This window comes from Sebastes umbrosus, chromosome 8 (assembly GCF_015220745.1).
Source record: "Sebastes umbrosus isolate fSebUmb1 chromosome 8, fSebUmb1.pri, whole genome shotgun sequence".
NCBI lineage: Eukaryota > Metazoa > Chordata > Actinopteri > Perciformes > Sebastidae > Sebastes > Sebastes umbrosus.
In genome coordinates, this window is record NC_051276.1 from 34,698,295 (window position 1) to 34,717,378 (window position 19,084).

Consider the following 19,084-nt stretch of genomic DNA (forward strand, 5'->3'; position numbering starts at 1 on the left):
AATATACAGTATACTGTGGTATTTTACTCTTCTCTGCGGGTTTTTCTGCCTCATTGTTTTTGCAGATTTGGGGTTTCAGTTATTTATTTAATCATGTTAATATTCTGTGTTGCTTCCTCGTTCTTCTTTTTATTTGAAATGGGATTAATGAATCTTTTTCAAACTGAACTAAGGGATTAAATCTCCTACTGTGACTGTATCTGCATAGACATGATTAAACACACAGCTGTGAGGATGAAACCCACAAGGAGACGGGTTTATTAGTCGTAGTGTGATCCGTGTTCAGGTTCGGTAGAGCCACCTGGCCGTCACCACGGAGCTGTTGTACCTGCAGAGAGTCAACAGAAAGAAAATCATCAAAAAGGTTAGTAGAAAGCGTCCAGACCAGACCGGTCTCGTCTTGTGAGGTGTTTTACCTGGAGAAGTGTGAGGAGCGAGGAGCTGTTCGTCCTGTCTGGCTGAGAAGAGCAGAGGAGGAGGAGGAGGATGAAGAGGTGGAGCGGTGGCTGGAGTCCTGACCGTGGCAGAGACGCTCCTTACCACCAAGACACAACGACTCCTCCATAGGAACCACGGGGATCTGTGCTAGAGTGGCGTTCTGACACACACACACACACACACACACACACACACACACACACACACACACACACACACAGTGAATGTGACTGGGCAGTTTGACATGAGGAGGTGCGTTTGTTTTCCTCTCTGGTACCTACCTTCATCAGCAGCCTCTGGTGCTTCATGTCCTGTTTCCACGGCATCACGTACAGTTTGGGGATCATGGGATGTCGGACTGAGAACGTTGGGATGTGTGAGCAGGAAAGCCTCAACGGGAACACGAGAAGAGAGTTTAGTTCACTTTTCAGACGTCCAACAAATCTCTCATCACGACTTTATCTCCTCTAACTTTAGTTTCGGATTCTAATTTTATTAAACTTAAAGGTCCCATATCGTGCTCATTTCCAGGGTCATACTTGTATTTTGTGTTTCTATTAGAACATGTTTAAATGCTTAAATGTTCAAAAAACACTTTATTTTCCTCGTATTGTCAGCCTGAATATGCCTGTATTCACCCTCTGTCTGAAACGCTCCGTTTCAGTGCATTTAAGTAGAATTGCAATGGAATTGCGTTGCTAGGTAACAGCTTGGGTCCATGTCTACTTCCTGTCAGCTGATGTCATTTACATACACTGCAACAGGAAATAAACTGGGACACATTTAGAATGTTTACGTTTAAAACTGTGTAATGATGTATATATTGTATATTTGTGACATCACAAAAGGACAGAAATCCTGACAGCACAAATAAAATAAATAAATAAATAAAATAAATAAAATAAATAAAATAAATAAAATAAATAAAATAAATAAAATAAATAAAATAAATAAATAAAAAATGAAAATGTAAACAAAGAACAGTTATTTGTTTCAATTTTTGTGTGTTAAAGTAATTAACATTTATTTAGTCAACACTTTTACAACAAACTGATACTTTCTTGACTTGCAAAATTATGTTTTAAAAATGACAAACATCATCTGTGGGATTCATGGTCAAATTCAAACGGGATCAAAAAAAAATTGTCTCTCTCCGTCGACTAGCGTTCATATTTTTTCTGGAATAAGGTCCCGTGGTGGTCCACCAGAAGGGGCGGGATTTAGCCTCTCTCTATAAATGTTAATTACTTTAACACACACAAATGTAAATGAATAACTGTTCTTTGTTTACATTTTCATTTTTATTTTTATTTATTTATCTTAATATATAATTTATATAGCAATCATTTCCCTCATATAACAGCTTTCAGTCTAAATCAATTTGACATTAATTCTGTTATTTTCGTTAGTAAAAGGTCAAATTTGCTATTTTTTCTGTTGAGCCAAAAGAAAGTCTCCATTTTTAAGAGAATCCAATAAAAAACAACAAACTGCTGTTTTGTTTTTCAAATGTTCATATCACAGCTGATTCTAATTCTTAAAGAGGAACTATTATGTTTTTGTGCTTTTTCCCTTTCTTTAAGTGTGGTATATAGTTTTTGTAAATGTAAAAGCAAAGTTATAAAGCCCATGCCAAAGAGAGTTCCTCTCCCTCACAGAAACACCTGAACTGCCTGAAACACCTTGATGAAATCCCGCCTTTTCTTCTGTAACTTGGTGATGTCACCATGTAACACACTTTGCCTAGCTGACAGTTTGGCACGGCCTCAATCAAAAGTAGAGGGGTTGAAAAATAAAGCATTTTTTGAACTTTAACTCCTGTAAACATGTTCTAGTAGAAACCCCCAAAATACAAGAACGCACCTGAAAATGAGCATCATAATAGGTCATCTTTAATGTGGAATTTAACAGTTCAGTGTTGCAGTATAAAAAAACAGAAACGTTACTCACTCATGTCGGCGAGAGCTCCCTGCAGCTTCGTCCATGTTTGTTGACTGTCAGGGTCGCCGTAGAAACCTCCCAGTGCATGGTGGGTAGAGGAGGATTACAAGAGGAACTGAGAACTGTTGGTTAAAACTGACTGACTGGTTTCTAACTACAGATTCTACTGAGATCTTATTTTTACCATGTGACAGCTGTGTTGCATTTTTATGTGTCTATACTACAAAAAAGGATCAATTAGGTTGTTAAAGATGCCTCTAATGTGATGTGAGGGCTGAAATGAAGCATGGAGGAGGTCCATAAGGCATGTGTTGACTCTCTGTTATGTTGATGTCTTGACATCCCAATATTAAATAAATAAATATGGCTATTAAATAAATAAATAAATAAATATGGTTATTTGATAAACAATTATGGCCATGAAATAAATAAATATGCCTATGAATTAAACAATTATGCCTATGAAATAAATAAATGTTCCTATGACATAAATAAATATGGCTATGAAATTAGTAAATATGCCTGTGAATTAAACAAATATGGTTATTAAACAAATAAATATGCCTATGAAATGAATAAATATGGCTATTAGATAAATAAATATGCCTATGAAATAAATACATATGTCAATGAATTAAAAAATTATGCCTATGACATAAATAAATATGGCTATGAAATTAATAAATATGGCTTTAAAATAAATGAATATGGCTATGAAATAAATGAATATGGCTTTTAAATAAATGAATATGCCTATGAAATAAATAATTAGGCCTATGAAATAAATAAATATGGCTCTGAAATAAATCCTGTCATATATAAATGAGTCAATATAGTTCAACAAAAACAAAAAAAAAATACTAAAACGTTTTTTTTATTTTAAAAATTATGTTTTTCAAAGGACTACTTTTGTTTATGTTAGAGGACTTTTATTTCATAATACCACATTTATATTTGTCAGGGGACGTTTTACCTATTTACATATTTACTGAATTATATTGACTCATTTATATAGCTTACATTTATTTATATATTTATTACCTCATTTATTTATTTCAAGATTTATTACATAGCCAATTTATTTATTTCACAGGCTTATTTATTTATTTATTTATTAAATAATTCATGACAGCACTTTACCAGAGAATGTGGTGTGTAAAATATAATAGAGAGAAAATACAAATAATGCAGAAACTTTACAACAAAAATAGAACTTTATTCCCCAACAGAGGACAATAACATCACATCATTAACTCTGTGTATAATTTATATATTTACAGGATCACAGTCATTCATATTCATATATCTCTGTAACAGCCTGCTGTGTGAAACTCAACTGGAAAGTAAATGAATCAGCTTTATGATGTAAGAAGTCTTTACTGCGCCATCCGGTGGTCGAATCAAGAAAATAAAGACAACAAACCTCCTACATCGCACTCTATAGGTTTTCATTTCTATTTCACATCAGAAATGACAGATTAAAAAAACAGCTTTAAGGCAGCGTGAGGTAAACATGGGGGGAAAAAAACTGTCTGGGTTTGTGAAGAAGTCCTAAATGTCATCATCTAGACAGAAATGTGTCGGCCATGAAACTGGGCAGAAGTCAAAAAATAAATCTTAAAGTCCCATATCGTTCTTATTTCAGGTTCATACTTGTATTCTGGGTTTCTACTAGAACATGTTTACATGCGTTAATGTTAAAAAAACACTTTATTTTCCTCATACTGTCTGTCTGAATATACCTGTATTTACCCTCTGTCTGAAACGCTCCGTTTTAGTGCATCTCAACGGAATGGCAATGGAACTGCGTTGCTAGGCAACAGCTCGGGTCCACGTTTACTTCCTGTCAGCTAATGGCATTCATATACACTGCAAAAGGAAAATAAACTGGTACACATGTAGAATGTTTACGTTTAAAATCGTGAAATGGTGTAAATATTCTAGATTTGTGACATCACAAATGGACAGAAATCCTGACGGCTTGTTTCTGAATACGGGCTGCTGTGTGTATTTCTCCGCGGATTGAGTGTTTTGATACTTTCACAGTATTTATATATCACTTAAAAACCTGCTTTATAATATAAAAGACATGAAAATCTCACTTCTTTTTTTTTTACAATACGGGACCTTTAAGATGTACGATACTGTAAACAGAAGTGAGTTCAATGTGACCAAAAAACAGCCGAGGTCAAAAAAACTTGCACTACTTTAAAAGTAAATACACGCTCCACTGAGAGGAATGTATATAAAGTACTGCTACTTATGGAGAACCTGAGAATCAAAACACAACAAGGATGTCCTTAATGTTGGTGTGTTTTGACCCTCAGGGCCACCGTAGTTACTGTCTTCCAAAACACATCACTTGAAATGTCGGAGCCTTTCAAATACTGCCGTTTCTACTACATTCAGATGCAGTACTATTGTAATACTATTTAAATTCTAGGGTTTCTAATCAGTCAATGACATGAAATGCATTACAGCTGGTAGTTATTAGTTTCTGCTGGTTTAACTTCATCATCACCTTGCTGCAGTGATGTCACGGTGTACTCCAGTACTCTGTGACATCACTGCTGGTTGCGGTTCCAGGTGAAACGCTGCACTCTTTAACAGCATGTGAAGGGTTTGTGCGTGTCATCAACACATCTCAGTATTGTCAGTTTAAAAGTACATATTCACAGTATATTTACAGAACTGTTTACTGGTTTCCAGAACATTCAGGCAGCTTCGTCCAGCAGTCTCTGCAGGTTCTTCTGCACCTGGAAGAACAGACGTGTTTTATTGTAACTGTTGCTCTATGACATGACGCTCAAATGCACTTTAAGACTCTGACGGTCCCTAAACAGTCATGAGATACATAAACTGGGTCTCACTGTAAAGCTAAGACTCTTGTGGATCCAATGAGCCCAACTGTATTCATGTGTGATGATGTTAGTCCCCATAGGAGACATTTCATTGACCTCACTGTATAAAATGACCTGTGGTGACCTCTAGGATAATCACAGCCTCATGAAACTTTACAGCCACAAACTAGAGACCTAGAGCATTCAGAGGATGGATGGATCAAACTAGAGACCTAGAGCATTCAGAGGATGGATGGATCAAACTAGAGACCTAGAGCATTCAGAGGATGGATGAACCAAACTAGAGACCTAGAGCATTCAGAGGATGGATGGATCAAACTAGAGACCTAGAGCATTCAGAGGATGGATGAACCAAACTAGAGACCTAGAGCATTCAGAGGATGGATGGATCAGACTAGAGACCTAGAGCATTCAGAGGATGGATGGATCAAACTAGAGACCTAGAGCATTCAGAGGATGGATGGATCAAACTAAAGACCTAGAGCATTCAGAGGATGGATGAACCAAACTAGAGACCTAGAGCATTCAGAGGATGGATGGATCAAACTATAGACCTAGAGTATTCAGAGGATGGATGGATCAAACTAGAGACCTACAGCATTCAGAGGATGGATGAATCAAACTAGAGACCTAGAGCATTCAGACGATGGATGGATCAAACTAGAGACCTAGAGCATTCAGAGGATGGATGGATCAAACTATAGACCTAGAGCATTCAGAGGATGGATGGATCAAACTAGAGACCTAGAGCATTCAGAGGATGGATGGATCAGACTACAGACCTAGAGCATTCAGAGGATAGATGGCTTTCCTAGCTAGTTTGACAATAAGGGTTTTTTTCTGAGCAGTTTACACAACACAAGTGCTCGCCATCCAATCGCCAAAAAAATTAAAATTCTTGCAGAAATCTCCAAATGTCAAAACGTTTTTGATCCCAAATCACAGCATGTATGGTGTTCCTCAAGGTCTTGGTGTCTTAATGTGGTATTTTGGAGGGATTATTGATCATTTTTATTAATTCTCCAGTGGTAAAAAATTGTTAAATTTAGCACCAAGTCTGTGTAACAAATGGTATCAACTTATGAGACATAATAGAGCATGGGGATGGACATCATATACTTCTATCATCATGTTCTAAACCCTTATACACCCTCACGAGATATTTTAATCAGTTCATTCATGTTTATATCTGATTTATGACTAGAACAACTTGACACAGTGCTGAGCAGCGTCTCAAATTAATCTTCAGGTTCCAGCCTTCAGATGATGTACACCACTTCTATGTGACATCTACTGTTGACTATTTATCTACCGCTGAACATCCCCTACCTCTTGTTTGTAAAGAGATGAGTGTCAGCCTGAAATGTTAATGTAGCTCAGACTGAGCTCTCCTTACAGACGACGTCCACGCTTCTCTATGAGCACATCACCGACTATAAATGTTTGATTAACAACGGCCAACAAGCGTCTGGTTTCACTTTGTCCTGAAGCCTTCCTGTGACTGTCTCTGGTCCTGACACAAAGTGTGATGAAGGGAAAACATCCTGAACACAAGTTTACTGTTTAAATTATAGTAGTTAAGTTTATAAAGTGGACTAAACAAGTCCTTTTTGAGTAAACTAATGGAAACTTTGGCTGCATCAGTTTAAAACACCATGCAAGAATGACATGGTTAGAGCGTCAAAACGTCATGAATTGACTTTTTTCCTCTACTTTTTTATTACATTTTAATAAAAAAGAGACTTTTACATTAAAAAAAAGAAAAAACAATGGGAGAATGGTCAGGAAAAATGAATACACTGTAATTTCAGCCAAGTCGCACAGCAGTTCGTGAAATAGTCACAAAATTGAATGTGTTGTGGCATGTACATAGACATGAATTTCACTTTTTATTTTGTGACGGTCAGCACAAAATCAATTCGTATGTAATCCATGTAATTGTGAACCAGTGAGTATAAAGAGTTGATTTATTTGTCACGTAACTTCCGTACTTAAGTTACAGCACTTCCTGTGTTATTTGAACTTAAACTGGACTGACCTTCTCCAGCTTCATCAGGTTGATGGTCAGTAGTTCAGAGAAAAGCTCCGTGTTCACGTTACTCCCCCGCAGGAAGTCACTACTGGGAAAAAAAACACACAATGATGGAAAGAAATGATTAAATATGAATAAAAATAACTATCAAAATCATATAATCTGATTTATAATGCTGTGTGTGTGTCGCTGTGGTCTACATGTAGGTCAGGGGTTCTCAACTTTGTTAACTAACTTATCTTATCTTAGTGACAAATCTGTCCCATACTGCAGACCTTCAGAGGACTACATCTGGGAGATTTGCAGTTACTTTTAAAGTCGTGACAATCTGAAAATGTGAACAGGCTGGAGGGTGTAAGTAAAACATATGACTAATTATATGTTCTCCAGCTCTTCCAAATCAGTTTGTAAATAAAGTTCCTCAGCTTGTTTCCATGTTTTTTTTCTAGATGTCTGACGGGTTGTGAACTCACTCCTGATGGGTGAACTCGGTGACGGAGCCAAGCGTCGTCAGTCTCTGCTCCAACGAGACGATCTTAAAGGCCAGATAACAGGAAGACAAGACCAGGACGCACACTCTGACAACACACACACACACACACACATAATCAATCAGTGATGGAGGGATTGATGGACGGATGAAAAGATGCAAAAACTTGTGAGAAGAAATGAGAGAAATGAGTGAACGTGTGAGTGTAAAAAAACAAAACTTAATGAGGTCCTTAAAGGAATGAAGGTGTTAATGGATGCATTACAATGTGCAAAATGTTGAATGAATAATTTCATGAATGAATGAATACACAGCTGGATGAACAAGTGGACAGATGAATAAATACATGATGAATCAGTGAATTTATGATGTGCATACATGAAAGAGTGCATAAATGAGAGATGGGAATTTGAATATAGGTGAATGAATAAATCTATTAACATATAAACGAATGACTGAATAATTGAATGGAAGAATCATAGCAGCATTGAATGAATGAATGAATGAGTGAATGAATGAACTCACAGTAACAGGTAGACGAACAGCAGAGTGTTGAGAGAAACTGGTTTCAGAGTCCTGCTGTCGATCACCAGCTCCGAGCCTGGAAACAGAAGAAATACTCCGTTTGTTAAACTGACATATATTTTATTTTATTGATTTAAGATTAAAATAAACTTTAGTGGTCATTCATATGTAAAACACTGTAAAAAATAAAAATATTATAGCATTTGCCAACTCAGATTTGATGGCATCGTGTACGCATGTTTTTTGCACCTTATTGGTAATCTTTATTGTTTATAGTCTGGCTGTTCTAATAATATAATGCACTGTATTCATATGTAACCCATGTAATCGTGAGCCAGGACAGGAGACGTAATATAAAGAGCGATAGAGTCCCTGTAGACGGGAGGTCGGTGTGGCGGGTGTGTCGTCCCTTACAACAAAGAAGTTTATTCAAGCTATTAGTATACTTCTTTTAAACTTAAAATAAGAGAGTATACTTTCAGTTTACCTTTTATGTAGTTCTCAGAGATATACTTAACAAAATTATACTTAAGTATACTTGACTTATACCGACAAGTATAGCGAAAAGTCAAAGTGTACTTGGCTTATACTGAAAAGTATACCGAAAAGTCAAAGTACTAGAAGTTCAAAACTTACAAGTAAACTTTCAGTAAAAACTAATAAACTAGGAGTTTACTGAGAGTATACTTATACTGTCATAAACTAAAATATGGGCTACAAGTATATAACTAGTAGACTAACAGTATACCTATAAGTTCACTTGTAGTATAGTTCATATTATAGTTGCAGTACAAAATACAACTTGGATGTAAACTAGTTGTGTACTCAAAGTTTACTACTCTTACATTTAAAGTATACTTCAAAGTATATGTTTATAGTTTTAAAAAGTGGGTCAATGTAAGAAGTATTGAAGTAGTACACTTACAAGTATACTACTAGTACTTTGATATTAGTATACTTATTACATAAAGTATACTTGGGAATATACTTAAAGTATACTTAAGTTTACTTCATAAAATAAACTTGAAGTATATTACTTTTTTGTAAGGGATGCTGCTTGTTGTCTGAGCTCTGCTGGTTCTGGTTCTGGTTTGGGTGCTGCTTCTGGTGCTGGTTCTGATGCTGGTTCTGGTTCTGGTTCTGGTTCTGGTTCTGCTGGCTCTTTGCTTTGTGCTGCTGGTCTGGATGTTGAGGAGGAGGAGCTGCACCGTCCGTGTGCTTCAACACCTCCAGGAACTGAGGACCAGGGAACGCTGCAGGGAGACAGGAAGACAGGAAGTAGTGTCAACAGGAAGTCTTTTTTGTTCTGGAAAACCTGACGGCGTCCTCGAGCAAGACTCTGGCCTCGTGTTGGTAAATTAACTCCACGTCGTAACAAGACACGACGGCCTTCTTTCTTTCTTTCTGTTCCTGGTTGTTTAACCGTGGATGGTGTCCAGGTGTTTCGTTACACTCCTCTACTGTTCATCTCCTCTCTCAAGCTTTTCTTCAGGTGTAATGAAGAATCCTCGATGCTCGATGACGGCAGCCATGAATGAAATCAAGAGGAGGAGGAGGAAGTAGACAGCTTTAAACTGGGACATCAACACTGTATAGTCAACACAATCTCATGGGAAGGCGGATGAATAGCACGACATTACAATGATATTCATGAGGACACATTTTAGGCTTTTCGCTTGTCATTTGTATGCCACAAAACAATGACAAATATTGTCCAGAAACCCTCACAGGTACTGCATTTAGCATAAATAAATAAATATGCCCCAAACTGCATGTGATTATCATAAAGTGGACATGTCTGTAAAGGGGAGACTCGTGGGTACCCATAGAACCTATTTACATTCACTGATCTGGAGGTCAGAGGTCAAGGGACCCCTTTGAAGATGGCTTGCGAATTACACGGTAGCCATTTAGTGTGACTGATCTGGTAAAGTTCAATCAGAGGAGGAGGGTCGAGGGAGATGGGAGGGAAAAACTAACAGGAAGTAGGAAGAAAAAATAAAATCAAATAAAATCAAATAAAATCAAATAAAGAATAAATGAAAGCAGTAAATCCTCTGTTTCTGCAGCTGAAATTCAAACTTTGCTAATTTAGTAAAAGCTGTGTGTAGAGATGAGTTTCACGAGTCATATCTGTGGATCCTGAGTGTACTGTAGCATGTGACTGCTATAGCTGCTGCTGATTGGTCGGTTGGTACCTGCTATCTTGTCGTAGTCGGGCGTCTGGGAGTCGGAGCTGCTGCTCTCCTCCATCTCCTGCCTCCTCTGTCTCACTGCTACGTCCAGATCACAGAAGTCACCTGGAAAACTCTGCAGAAAGGAGACGTATCACAGAAACTACTTAACCTGCACATCCCATCTTTCACTGTTTAGTAACCACGGTAACCGATTTATGAAAAAATCCATTACAGATGAACAGTTCCTATGAAATTGTTCCTATCCTAATTTAAGATAAGAAGTGTATTAGACAAGCATCCTGATAAACTCTCCTAACTTTCACCACTTTTCTTCTGCTCTTTCCTCTCCGCATCACCTGTCAGTGGACTTATTTTATTTCTGATAGCATCATGCATGGATGCCGGATATGGCGGAGACTATGTCTGCTATCTTAGCCCTCTCTCTTTCTTTTATTTCCTGTGTTAGCATTGTTGTAAATTTCCCAAAAAGAACATCTTTGTGTTACCGACACCTCTAACTCATCCGTCTCCGTTGTCTTTGCTCCATTGTTTTTGTCTGTTTCAGTTTCAATGAGAAAATCAACGGTTATGAAACTGTTTAGCTTGGCGAGGTGTAAACAGTGATAAACAATGTTGGATTGACTACTTTGGATTTCCTAACCTGAGATAAGATAGGATTCCTAAAGTTAGTCAGGATTTCTTCTGTAATACCAAATTGGAAAAAATCCTTAAATGAGGCGTGGTCAAGCGCACCTACTCACACAATGTTGAAAAGGCAATTCACGCTTTAATTAGCTGGAGATTTGATTATTGTAATGCACCGTATGTTGGTCTCAACCAGTCTTCCCTCGCGCTCCTCCAACTTGTGCAAAATGCCGCTGCAACACTTCCAGACGTGAACACATTACCCCTCGTACTTTACTCACTCCGTTGGCTTCCAGTTGGCTTTAGAATCGATTTGAATTTGAATTTGATTTTAAAGCCATTAACGGCCTCATCCCGCCTTATTTGTCCGAGATTTTAACACTCCGCGAGCAGAACGGGGCTCTGCGGTCATCTGGTCAACTGTTTTTAGAAGTCCCGAGGTCGAGGTGTAAGCTGTAGAGTGATCGTGACTCCTGACCTTGTACTTTTTAAATCTAAGCTCAAGACTTTTTTATTTAGACTGGCTTCTAATACCCAGTAGTGCTGTGACATTTTCCCTAAGCTTTTTATGTACTTTGGGTACCTTTTGGTTGTTGTAAAGGACTATACAAATATATGTTGATTGATTGACAACGTGGGCGCCGATGGGCGTGAAAATGACAACTGCGTTGGTCTGAAACCAGCAATGACAGTTTCTGTGCGCCGTTTTGCGCCGGGTGTAAGACAGGGCTCTTTGTGTGTGACCTACCAGAGGGAAGCGAGGCGACAGAGGTGACCTCTGACCTCTGAAGCTGTTTGCGGCTGAGGACGGGACAGGGCTGCTGCATGGACTCTTCTCCTGCACATGCACATAGATGATAAACAATCAGATATACTATTCTATTTCCAAGCTCTTCATTTTCTCTTCAGATGTGCAGAGGAAAAGGTTCTTAAAGCTATCAGGTTAAATTCAATTTCTGGATTTTAGGGGTTTAAAACCTTTTAGTGAGTTTAAGTCAATATATCTTTATAGCCCAATATCACATACAATGTCTAAATAGGCTTTACATGGATTGTCAGTGGTTTCTGACCTAGTCTGAACTCCTAAAGAAAAAAACTATCTAAAAAGAAAAAGAAACAAAAACATCAACTATTTAGAGACTTTTAGGAAACTAAGAAAAGCTGCCTTGGTTTTAACGTCATCATCGTGTGTCTCTGAGTTCATCTGCTCGTGTTTGATGAAAGAAAAAGGTTAAAAAAAAAAGTGCATTTAATAGGTTTAAGTGTGTCCTACCTCCAGATGGAGACAGATGGACATCAGGAACTTGTAGGTGTTGTCTCTGGACATGAAGGACACGAAGACGTACTGCAACAAAAAACAGATATTTCAAGCTGACTGTTTGACTACTGAACTTGTTTTAAACACACAAAATGATTAGATGAGCCCTGCAGGTTGGTTGTGTTGTTAAAAACAAAGAAGTAATTTGCCTGTGAGCAATAACATTTTGGTGAGATGAAACCAAGAGTCGTCCTTTCTCACCCTGTCGTTGGCGGTGGCGATCACCAGAGCGTTTGGCAGCAGGATGGCGGTTTTGGTCTTCTTGACGTGCGTGACGGACACCACTGGGATGGCGATCTGGGACGGACAGACACCAGGATGAACAGTTGAGCCCTGCAGCCACTACTTTACTCTCTGTTAATCACTCATCCGGTGGGAAGTTAGAGGTCACAGGTTATAGATGCTCTGAGAGCTCATCAGTCAGTTAAAACAGAGACTAAAAGCAGGGAAACACTACTTCCTGCAGCATCTCTGTCATACATATTGTAAAGAAGCTTCTCCAGGTGAATGTTTAAGGTCAATCACCTCTCATCAGATCAAACCTGCTGCTGTATTCACCACAGACAAGTGATAACACTTCAGCTTTATAACACCACTTAAGCAAAACACAAGACAATCTGTAACACTGAGACGCTGAAGTGGAAACAAGAGACGTAAGTGAGACAGTCTGAGAACCTTTGGGACTTTTCCACAGCGACGTTGCAGCTTGATGTACAAAAAAACATTTAGCATTTTTCGACGTAAATATAAAACAGTAAACTCTGTCCCAGTTCACGGTACCTTTGTGTCTTTGCCAAACACCTTGGAGTGGAAGCAGATCCAGTGGTCGGAGACAAACATCCGTCCCTGGTAGAGGATGTCTTTCTGCAGAGCACAGGTGTAACCTGACAAACAGGTAAATAGCATCATCATTAAAAAGACTTCACTTCTTTAAAGTCTTAGTTGGGACAGTGTTGGGATCCAAAAAACACAGAGCTCTACCAGACAGACCAGACAAAAAGACTCACGACAACTATGAAAAGGGGCAAAACAACCACAAAGAGATGCAAAGCAACTACAAAGAGACGCAATGCAACTACAAAGAGAGACAAAACAACTACAAAGAGACACAAAATGACTACAAAGAGACATAACACACCTACAAAGGGAGACAAAACAACTACAAAGAGACACAAAATGACTACGAAAGACACAAAGCAACTACAAAGATACATAAAATGACTACAAAGAGACATAAAACAACTACAAAGGGAGACAGAACAACTACAAAGATACATAAAATGACTATGAAAGACACAAAGCAACTATAGAGATGCAAAATGTCTATAAAGAGTCACAAAGCAACTAAAAAAGGACAAAAATGACTACAAAGAGACACAAAGCAACTACAAAAGGACACAAAACAACTACAAAGATACATAAAATGACTAAAAATAGACTCAAAGCAACTACAGAAGGATGCAAAATGTCTTCAAAGAAATCTGCAATTACTACAAAGAAACAAAAGTCAACTACAAAGATACACAACGCAACTACAATGAGACACAAAATGTCTACAAAGAGACACAAAACAACTACAAAAGAGGCTTAGCAACTATAAAGTCTGTGTGTCTTTGGTTGGAGAGGTGGTCGGGCCTTTTGCATGTCTGTGGGGGCCCATTGTCACATAATCCACCCATCACACTAAAACCACTTTAGGAGAGGATCTCTTTGTGACCGGCGTAGACAGCGGGAACAATCACAGCGACTACAAATGATTTCAAATGACATGCAGCCATGTGAGTATAGTTTTATGGTAGTGAACTTAGTGTTGAACAGGAAGCTCTGCAGGTATCAGATGTTGAGCTATTATCTAATCCCTCATCCAGTATTTAAGGTGGAGCGGATAGTTGTGATCATTAATGACTCACTCTGTCTGAGCTGCTCCTCTTTGCTGATCTCCTTAAATATTTTATGGTACTGGCAGTTGCTCTTGGAAAGCTGAAACACAACACATTCATATCACATATTAATATATTCCACAGAATATCTGATATGACTCAGTATACTGTCAGACTCGTCCCCGTGCTGTAATGTTTACAGGTGTAATAAAACAGGTGACCTCATGAAGGCTCACCTGGCTGTAGTGAGACTTCTTCCTCTCTATCTTGGAGTCTGATGAGTCTGTTTGGATCTGAGTCAGCAGAGAGTGATCGAAGGTCTTCGATCTGCACACAGACAGACAGGAAGTATATTATACTTTATATTACAGCTTATATTCACAAACACTGGGTCAGAGATTTTATTAGAGTCACCAAAGAAATTAGCAGAATTTCTTCCATAGACTTTTATTTAAGATTTATATCTGCAGTTCACCTTTGAGCCACACGAGGGAGCCTGGATGTTTGTGTTGTTCTGATAATTGTAGCCTACTGAAAACATTGAATCTAATATGAAAGGCAGCGTACATTCAGTTTGTTTTCCTCTCGTTTATAAAGTATTTAACATGTCAATATGTTTTCAATGACACATGCATAAAAACAATTTGATTTATCAAATGTATATCTTCTACATGGCTGGTTTATCTGTTCAAGATAATATGAGGTGATGTGGAAATGGCAGTGAAATGGTCAGGAATGTTACACATAGATATGTAGATGTAAGGCCTGTTGTAAATTGGGTTGCAATGGTTTGTCATTTTTAAAAAAGTTTTTTAAACACTGGCTATAAGAAGCTTACTTAAGTAAAAGTAGGCTACATATCAGCATCTAAATATACTTAAAGTACCAAAAGTAAAAGTACTATGTATGCAGAATGGCCTATTTCAGAATAATATATATTATATTATTGTGTTATAATTATTGATGTATTAATGTGTTCATCACCTTTATGTTGCACTTCAGTAAAAATACTACTTGTCAATTTGTAAAAAAAAGTCTGATAGCTTTTTTTGCATATTTAGGAGTTGTCTATTTACCTGACTAAAGCCGGTTTCCTCCATCCTGACAGCTCCTGTTGCTCCTGATCGACGGCCTGCAGAGGCTCGCTGAGCATCCTCTCATATCTCTGACGCTCCTCCACGTTCTCTACATCAGAACTACAAGAAAACAACATTCAGACAACAGTACAAAGTGATCCAAGAGACTTGATTTAACAGCAACAGGCAGCAGGCAGGAGCAGCTATAGATTAAGATGTCATGAATTTATTCTATACTGTACATACAGCAAGAAGGCTTTATAATTTAGGTTTAGTCTGGGTTTAAATCCACCTTAAATCCAAATAGACCCAACTTTAGGGGGAGATAGCAGGTCAGCATTACAATTGGTATTAATTCCCTTATTTTTTTTCCACTTTTATTTATTTATATATTTATTTATTTTATTTTTAAAAATGTATGTATTTAGTTTTGCATTCATTTTTAAAATTATTTACTTGTTTTTTATATTTATTTATTTTTTAATTTTTTTATTTATGATTTTGGCAGGGTCTGTCCTCCATAGTTTATAAGTGTGATTTCTGTGGACTGGAAAATAAAAGAGTATTTCCCATCTATCCCATCTTTTTCACTGCACATATACAAGAATATTCTGGCTTGATGTAGCCAACTTTCTAAAAAGAAACTTATGATAAATGTTGAGATAAATATGTTTCATGTAATGCTATATTTTAGTCAAGATAAGATTAAAAAATAACATGCTGTATATCATACAACTAATTATTATTTTTGGAAAATTCTGTATTCATAAGAATCAAGACAACTTCCCTGCACTTTATTACTAAAATCAAACAAAATAGCACCAGCTTACCTAATGTTAAAAACAAAAGAAGACCTTTAAGTCGTTTGTAAGTGTTTATACTTCTGTCTATGAACATCTTTACAATAAAGAAAGTTAAAAAACATTAAAAAACTGCATTCTTGCTCTGTTGCTAGGTTACACGTTCTGTAAGCACATGATTCGCTGAGGAATGTGTCAATCACAGCCTCGTCCCGCCCCCCAGCTCTCAGGAGCCAATGGCAGCGCGGCGTACTGACACACCAGTTAAATTGACTTCGAGAAAAAACGTAAACAAATGCTACGAGAGGAGAAAGAAGAGAAGCAGCGCGTCTGAACGAGCGACGCTATCTTCATTATGTTAATTATCTGACTAGAAGAAGAGGAGACTAGCGAAGGAGCAAGAACAGAGGGACTAGTTAATAAGATATGTTGATCCTGGGAGTGTTAGCAGCCTGACAGCCTTCAAGTTCACAACCGCCGAGCGAAGAGACCGTTAGAACCGTTAGAACCGTTAGAACGAAGCTATCAGCTAGCACTCAGCAGGTCAGCAACCTTTACTATCAGAAGAGACATTTTAGCCAAAAACAACCCCCCAAAGATCTGTGTGGAGCCGCAACACATCTGAGCATTGAGATGAAGGTAACACAGTTTATAGTCTCAGTATATAGAATATCAGTCTAATGCAGTGAGGGCCAAAGAGACAATGTACTACGGAGTATTAGGGCCACACTGAGGGGAAACACATCTGAGATTTACACAATAAAGTCATAACTTAACGACAAAAAAAGAATGTATTGAGTGTGATTTGGGCTGTCAAAGTTAACGCGATCAATCCTTTGTTGTAGCGGCTCAGTTTTAAAGCTAGAGTGAAGAAACTGGTATCATATGAAACTATAAAACCTGATGAATCCATCGGTACCAACCATGTCATACTAGCTGGTCATGAAGGAGGTTAAATAACGCTCCAAACTTATGCTAAATTTTGGCGAGGAAAAACTGTCATGTCCAAAAGGGTCCCTTGACCTCTGACCTCCAGATCAGTGAATGTAAATGGGTTCTATGGGTACCCACGAGTCTCCCCTTTACAGACATGCCCACTTTATGATAATCACATGCAGTTTGGGGCAAGTCATAGTCAAGTCAGCACACTGACACACTGACAGCTGTTGTTGCCTGTTGGGCTGCAGTTTGACATGTTATGATGTGAGCATATTGTTTTATGCTAAATGCAGTACTTGTGAGGGTTTCTGGATCAATATCTGTCATTGTTTTGTGTTGTTAATTGATTTCCAATAATAAATATATAAATACATTTACATAAAGCAGCATATTTGTCCACTCCCATGTTGATAAGAGGATTAAATACTTGACTAATCTCCCTTTAAAGTACATTTTACGATAAATTTGCGATTAATTGCTATTGAATATTTTAATGAATTGACCCTAAGTGTGACATTTTACACAAAATAAACCAGTCAGTTCTCTCTGCTGGACAAACTTGATGGAGCCTCAGTTTCTAAATGACCTTAAACATATTCTGTGACCTATTTCTGTTACTTATCGGTCAACAGACTGTAAACACAGATAAGTTTTAATATTATCTTTGATAAGCTAATAGCCTCTTTGACAGTTTATCAGCCCGCGTGTAGCTGCAAGTTACTATTTTCATTATTGATAGAAAAAAGAAACCAAGGTGACATCTCACAGTTTGCTTGTTTTGTCCGACCAGCAGCCCAAAATTCAAGTAAATCCCATTTACAATGATGTGTGACAAAGTGAAGCAGCACATCTGAGAAGCTGGAGCCAGAAAATACACTAGCTTTCTGTCAACTGACTAGTTGTTCCAGCGCTCATAGAGGTACAAGTACACAAAACTCACTGATAATCTCTGTCCCCATGCTTTGCAGTTCCTCTGTTACACTTCCTGGCGTCTTCCTGCTGGTTCATGCTCTGTTCTGTCATCACGCTCCGACCTAAACGCCCGTCTGTCCTGCCGTCCTGACTGTCTCTGAGAGAGCTGAGAGGTGAACTGACCCTGCAGCCTGATCCTCTGCTGCCTCCTCACCTGCCTGTGGGAGTGTCTGCTGGGCCTCCTGGTCTCACGTGTCACAGCCAATCAGACGGTAGGACGGGGTGGTGTGTGTGTGTGTGTGTGTGTGTGTGTGTGTGTGTGTGAGCATTTAAACCTTTGATCAGTGACATTTTACCTAGCTTTGTTTTGGAGAGTAAAGTGTCATTTTCCTCTCTTCTACGTTGCTGCATACTTTAAAATCTAGTCTTTTCTATTCACATAACATCGTCAGCAGACGGAACAAGTTGAGATATTTGGTGTCAGGAGGAACATGGTTACTTCCCATGCAGCTCTCTCCGGCTCGACTTACACAGGAACAAAACAGGATGAAATCTGATCAGTTTCCCTTTGTTCATATAACACTTATTACATTTTTACTGTTTAGAGAAAGGCAGGGCCGGAGGGTCAGGCAGAGAAAACACCTGTTGGATCGTAGTTAATCCTTCACAATCACATTTTGTATTTGTTCAAAATGTACCTTAAAGGGAGATTTATGGTCAAGTATTCAATCCTCTTATCAACATGGGAGTGGGCAAATATGCTGCTTTATGCAAATGTATTTATATATTTATTATTGTAAATCAATTAACAACACAAAACAATGACAGATATTTTCCAGAAACCCTCACAGGTACTGCATTTAGCATAAAACAATATGCTCTAATCATAACATGTCAAACTGCAGCCCAACAGGCAACATGTGATTATCATAAAGTGGGCATGTCTGTAAAGGGGAGACTCGTGGGTACCCATAGAATCCATTTACATTCACACATCTGGAGGTCAGAGGTCAAGTTTGGAGCGTTATTTAACCTCCTTTTCTACAAGCG

General features: G+C 38.1%; 4 protein-coding genes across 6 annotated transcripts in view; 2 read left to right on the plus strand and 2 right to left on the minus strand.

Moving 5' to 3' along the window:
• The window catches only part of LOC119492980 (actin, non-muscle 6.2-like), an 840,607-nt gene that overhangs the window by 64,199 nt on the left and 757,324 nt on the right, over nucleotides 1-19,084 (plus strand). The window lies entirely within an intron of this gene.
• On the minus strand, nucleotides 228-2,532 carry LOC119492998 (testis-expressed protein 43-like). The gene is made up of 4 exons (XM_037777950.1): nucleotides 2,389-2,532; nucleotides 720-828; nucleotides 417-598; nucleotides 228-328 (listed from the first exon to the last, which is right to left on the minus strand). Exons 1-4 carry the CDS (start codon nucleotides 2,421-2,423, stop codon nucleotides 283-285), a joined length of 372 nt encoding a protein of 123 aa, XP_037633878.1. The 5' UTR covers nucleotides 2,424-2,532; the 3' UTR covers nucleotides 228-282.
• Nucleotides 4,409-18,279, minus strand: LOC119492969 (GRAM domain-containing protein 2B). 3 transcript variants are annotated; one of them, XM_037777902.1, is made up of 14 exons: nucleotides 18,063-18,279; nucleotides 15,384-15,503; nucleotides 14,544-14,634; nucleotides 14,338-14,407; nucleotides 13,208-13,311; nucleotides 12,629-12,724; nucleotides 12,383-12,454; nucleotides 11,858-11,947; nucleotides 10,486-10,597; nucleotides 9,325-9,540; nucleotides 8,288-8,363; nucleotides 7,746-7,850; nucleotides 7,279-7,357; nucleotides 4,409-5,135 (listed from the first exon to the last, which is right to left on the minus strand). In XM_037777902.1, exons 1-14 carry the CDS (start codon nucleotides 18,143-18,145, stop codon nucleotides 5,094-5,096), a joined length of 1,356 nt encoding a protein of 451 aa, XP_037633830.1. In that variant the 5' UTR covers nucleotides 18,146-18,279; the 3' UTR covers nucleotides 4,409-5,093. The 3 variants fall into 3 exon arrangements, with proteins under 3 accessions (XP_037633830.1, XP_037633829.1, XP_037633831.1); XM_037777901.1 differs by having other exon boundaries at nucleotides 7,279-7,360; nucleotides 18,063-18,278; XM_037777903.1 differs by lacking the exon at nucleotides 18,063-18,279 and adding an exon at nucleotides 16,214-16,333 and having other exon boundaries at nucleotides 7,279-7,360.
• znf608 (zinc finger protein 608) overlaps nucleotides 18,167-19,084 on the plus strand; it is a 58,989-nt gene continuing 58,071 nt past the window's right edge. The window contains 1 exon segment of the mRNA XM_037777847.1: nucleotides 18,167-18,306. The gene's annotated coding sequence lies outside the window, so the exon portion shown is untranslated.

Excerpts from the sequence above, each read along its gene's own strand:
- LOC119492998 (XM_037777950.1), bottom strand. The coding sequence starts at position 2,423 with ATGGACGAAGCTGCAGGGAGCTCTCGCCGACATGA. Across the intron at positions 829-2,388 it reads GGGAGCTCTCGCCGACATGA|GCTTTCCTGCTCACACATCC; the intron begins GTGAGTAACGTT and ends GTTCCCGTTGAG. Across the intron at positions 329-416 it reads CGCTCCTCACACTTCTCCAG|GTACAACAGCTCCGTGGTGA; the intron begins GTAAAACACCTC and ends GACTCTCTGCAG.
- LOC119492969 (XM_037777901.1), bottom strand. The coding sequence starts at position 18,145 with ATGACAGAACAGAGCATGAACCAGCAGGAAGACGCCAGGAAGTGTAAC. Across the intron at positions 14,408-14,543 it reads AGAAGTCTCACTACAGCCAG|CTTTCCAAGAGCAACTGCCA; the intron begins GTGAGCCTTCAT and ends GTTGTGTTTCAG. Across the intron at positions 12,455-12,628 it reads TCGCCACCGCCAACGACAGG|TACGTCTTCGTGTCCTTCAT; the intron begins GTGAGAAAGGAC and ends TTTTTGTTGCAG.